General features: G+C 44.3%; 1 protein-coding gene across 2 annotated transcripts; it reads right to left on the bottom strand.

Annotated features, from left to right (window-relative positions):
- Positions 1-632: 632 nt before the first annotated feature.
- LOC103719581 (zinc finger protein STAMENLESS 1-like) lies at positions 633-2633 on the bottom strand. 2 transcript variants are annotated; one of them, XM_039130574.2, is made up of 4 exons: positions 2191-2633; positions 1875-1997; positions 1629-1710; positions 633-1278 (listed from the first exon to the last, which is right to left on the bottom strand). In XM_039130574.2, exons 1-4 carry the CDS (start codon positions 2399-2401, stop codon positions 822-824), a joined length of 873 nt encoding a protein of 290 aa, XP_038986502.2. In that variant the 5' UTR covers positions 2402-2633; the 3' UTR covers positions 633-821. The 2 variants fall into 2 exon arrangements, 1 of the variants encoding a protein (XP_038986502.2); XR_015972043.1 differs by lacking the exons at positions 1875-1997; positions 2191-2633 and having other exon boundaries at positions 1147-1281; positions 1629-1813.
- Positions 2634-3382: the final 749 nt, after the last annotated feature.

The raw sequence follows: 3382 nt of genomic DNA, 5'->3' as shown, positions 1-3382 counted from the left end.
TTGATTACCACACAACGGAATCCAACTTTACCGGAGCTCTAATGTACTCTTGGCATCTTAACATACCGCCTGCCCCACCAATGCAGCTTCACGACTTCCATTCAGGAATTAATAGTCCAATCCACAATCATAATGTTGCTGGAAAAAGTGGATATGAACTTATTCCGGAATCATATTGTTATATTACCTGGATTCTTGTGGTCTCATGCATTCCAATCATAGAGCGCAGAATGGAAGCATAACAAAAAGATGGTGAGAATGGGCTACAGTATAAATATCCGTTGTTTTTCGTCTCTCTCTGTTTTGTTTCTTTCTTGTGGTTTCTTTGCCAAAGTTGGGATTAAAGTGAACATAGACTGGTCAGGCTACATCTTAGCTAGGTAGCTTTTGAATAACACTTAATTGGAAAACTTTTATTCGGTCTGAGACTCACTGATTAAAGTGTTTTGGTAGCATCCAGAGCTCTAAGAGCATTAGCTTTGACAACTCATGCTCGGGATTTGAAACCCATGCCTCGCCCATTTTCTAGGCCCTTTTCTCCTATTGTACCAACAAGGCTTCTACCAAGAAGTGCCTTAGGTTTTAAGGTGCCCAATTTGGAGGGGGAGAGAGAGAGAGAGAGAGAGGCTAAGTAATGCAACGTTTCTCAGTTGATATCCATTTCTCTATCTTTCGCTTCACTCTCAAAGCCACAGAGTTGAGCGGGAAAAACATACAAAAAGGAAAATAAAGAGTTTGTTCCAGTAACTCATTTGGATGGCCAATTCCATCTTTTGTATTTCCTTCAGAATGAGCTAGTGTTGATGTTCCTCAACTCATTCTTAGAAGTTATCCCGAAATCGATCGATGCTGGAGGAGGAGGAATCCATGTGCTGGCCATGTCCATAGCTCCAATTCATCCCGTCTGCTTGATTACCAGCGCTCTCTCTAGCCATTGGCGCCCGCGCCCCTTCCATGGGCAAGCCGTGAGCAAGAGGGGCTCCAAAACAAGTGTAGCTCGAATCGGGTCCATAACTGGGGCGATGTACTTGGTGCTGGGAGCTGCTGTTGAGGACATGGCCTATGAAGTATTCACCCATAGAAGGATGGGGAGGTGGATAGGGGATGGGTTGTGAGGAAGTGGTAGGGTAAACATATGGTTGCAGAGGTGGTGATGGTGTTGGTAGCGTCGGATAGACTGGCCCGTATTGGAGACATGGGTCTCCGATGCTGCCACCTCTGTGCTGGAACCCTCCTGGAGGGATAGGTTGCGTTCCCCCGAGGCTTAGATCTCTCAAGCTGCTGTTTTGATCAAAGAATTCATATCATTAAGGTCTGGATTAATTGTTGATTAACTTTCATACAAAAAAAAATGGCTACGATGAAGAAGAAAAGGAGAGTCATGGATCCACGATGTAACATCGCTGTGTAATCTCTAAGACAGCTGACTAATTACAAAATAGTCTCCATGTTGCAGGAGGAAATGAAATATCAATAAGTATATGGCCTTGAAAGGGATATATATATATATATTAAAGTTGAACATATATGAGAAACGTTAAAAAGAAAAATTTACTAATAACGGAGAAAATATAGAGAAATGGAAAGTGGGATAGATTGAGCGAAGCTTCTTTGGTCTGACAACTTACCCTATATGAGCGCCGGCCCCGGCCAGACCTTCATTGCTGAACACGAGTTGACGAGCGCGGTTAAGAGTCTCCGTCTCTCTCTCTAATCAAAACTCAAAAGAAATCAACATGAATTCTCAAACACCACTTGATAAAATGGAGTAATAGTGCATACGAATGACTAGTTTAAAATAGTCCTTATATATTTAATTTATCGAAACCCGTGGTTGTAATCTGGCAGTGCAACTTCTATATGGCAGTTCTTGCCTTGGCGATGCCGGTTCATATGACCACCCAAGGCTTGCGACTTGCAGAACTTTAGGGAGCAAAACCGGCACTCGTAAACCTTTGCGCTGTCGTCCTTTCCTTCGCTCTTCTTTTTCTTAAACCCTGCACCATTTTATTCTCTTGACTAAATTACTAATTAACCAAGTGAAACACGCATGACAAAAGTTAAAACCAGACATAATAAAACTGGTAACTTTACTGTTCCTGCTCCCCCTTTTTTCTTTACTTCAAAACTCTAAATCATTGGCTAAATTATCATATGTTTCTTAATTGTTTCATATCCCTTCCAACATACTCGTAGTATCAGTGGATGCAGCAGTTGTCATCGAGCTCTCTTCCAAAGCCTGCTTACCATATTCCTCGGGCAAGTTGTTGAGGTCTAATGGGTTCCCCTCTGGTCTCCTACAATCAAAACAAAGACACGATTTGATGAGTTTCCGGGAAAAAAAAAGAGCTTGATGAGAGGAAACCGCAAGAAGAGCATGAATGGAACAAGGGTAATACATGGGAGTGCAATCAAGGAGAAGACAAGGCAAAGAAAAATAGAGAGAGATGGAAGAATGGTTGTGGAGACTAGAGAGCAAAGACTGCAGTTTTGGACTGCAATGTGGGGAAGGCAGTTTTAAAGTGAGGGTGGAGAGAGAGAGAGACAGAGAGAGAGAGAGAGAGAGAGAGAGAGCGGAGGCTTGAAAGTTCTCTATCAGTTTTCCACTGCCCAGCCGTCGCTTTCTCTCTCCTCACCGCCCCTTTTGTTCTCCTCACTCTCTCTCTCTCTCTCTCTCTCTCTCTCTTTGTCTCTCTCTCTATCCCCTCTTCTTATACCACGGAAGGGGCAAAGGACCTTGGTTTCCGTGACTGTTAGACGACGAGGGGCTTGGGGGAAAGTAGTGTTTTCTTTTCTTTTTAGTTGGGATGAGGGAAGTCTGAGAGGGACGTGGCCTTCACTCCTCCCCACCCCCTACAAACCCTACTCTGCTCCCCTCCCTCTCTCACTGCTTCATATCTTGTGCCCAGTGATAGATGAACTGAGCCCCTGCACGTATAATTACCATGGGGAGGCGTCCATATGAGCCTCACACCCTTCTCTTCCTGTATAACCTTGCTCACCACCCTGGATCCTTGGCGAGAGAGATATGGTCCAGAGAGTAGGGTACACCGTAACATACATTGGTGGGGAGTGCCTTCTAGCTCTTGTGACTGTGGACGCAAGAAATGAGGGCTCATCCTTTAGTGGGCAATAAAGACAATAACACCTCTTACAAAATGCTGCCCGAATATTCAGTTCAAAAGGGTATGCCAGGCTTGTAGTCTGGAAGAGGGCCTGCTTGTATGAGGACCATCACAGGTTTACCTTGGCTTGTGGTAGAGTAATTGTCAAATGCACTTGGCTGTAGGAGACTGTGGAGAGTACCCTTGGGACCTATTTGGGACTGCACTGTGTTAAAGCCTCTCCAGACTTTGGAACAACGCTAGAGTTTTAAGAGAAT

Source organism: Phoenix dactylifera, chromosome 12 (assembly GCF_051530095.1).
Source record: "Phoenix dactylifera cultivar Ajwa chromosome 12, Ajwa_hap1_PhDact_Kaust_v1.1, whole genome shotgun sequence".
NCBI lineage: Eukaryota > Viridiplantae > Streptophyta > Magnoliopsida > Arecales > Arecaceae > Phoenix > Phoenix dactylifera.
Note: the sequence above shows the minus strand (reverse complement) of the source record. Positions and strands in the feature narration are given on the sequence as shown.

Bases quoted from the DNA above. Each gene is read 5' to 3' on its own strand.
- LOC103719581 (XM_039130574.2), bottom strand. From the start codon at position 2,401: ATGTATTACCCTTGTTCCATTCATGCTCTTCTTGCGGTTTCCTCTCAT. The intron at 1,998-2,190 runs GTATGTTGGAAG...AAAATGGTGCAG, and splicing joins TGCATCCACTGATACTACGA to GGTTTAAGAAAAAGAAGAGC. The intron at 1,711-1,874 runs GCAAGAACTGCC...AGTTTTGATTAG, and splicing joins TATGAACCGGCATCGCCAAG to AGAGAGAGACGGAGACTCTT.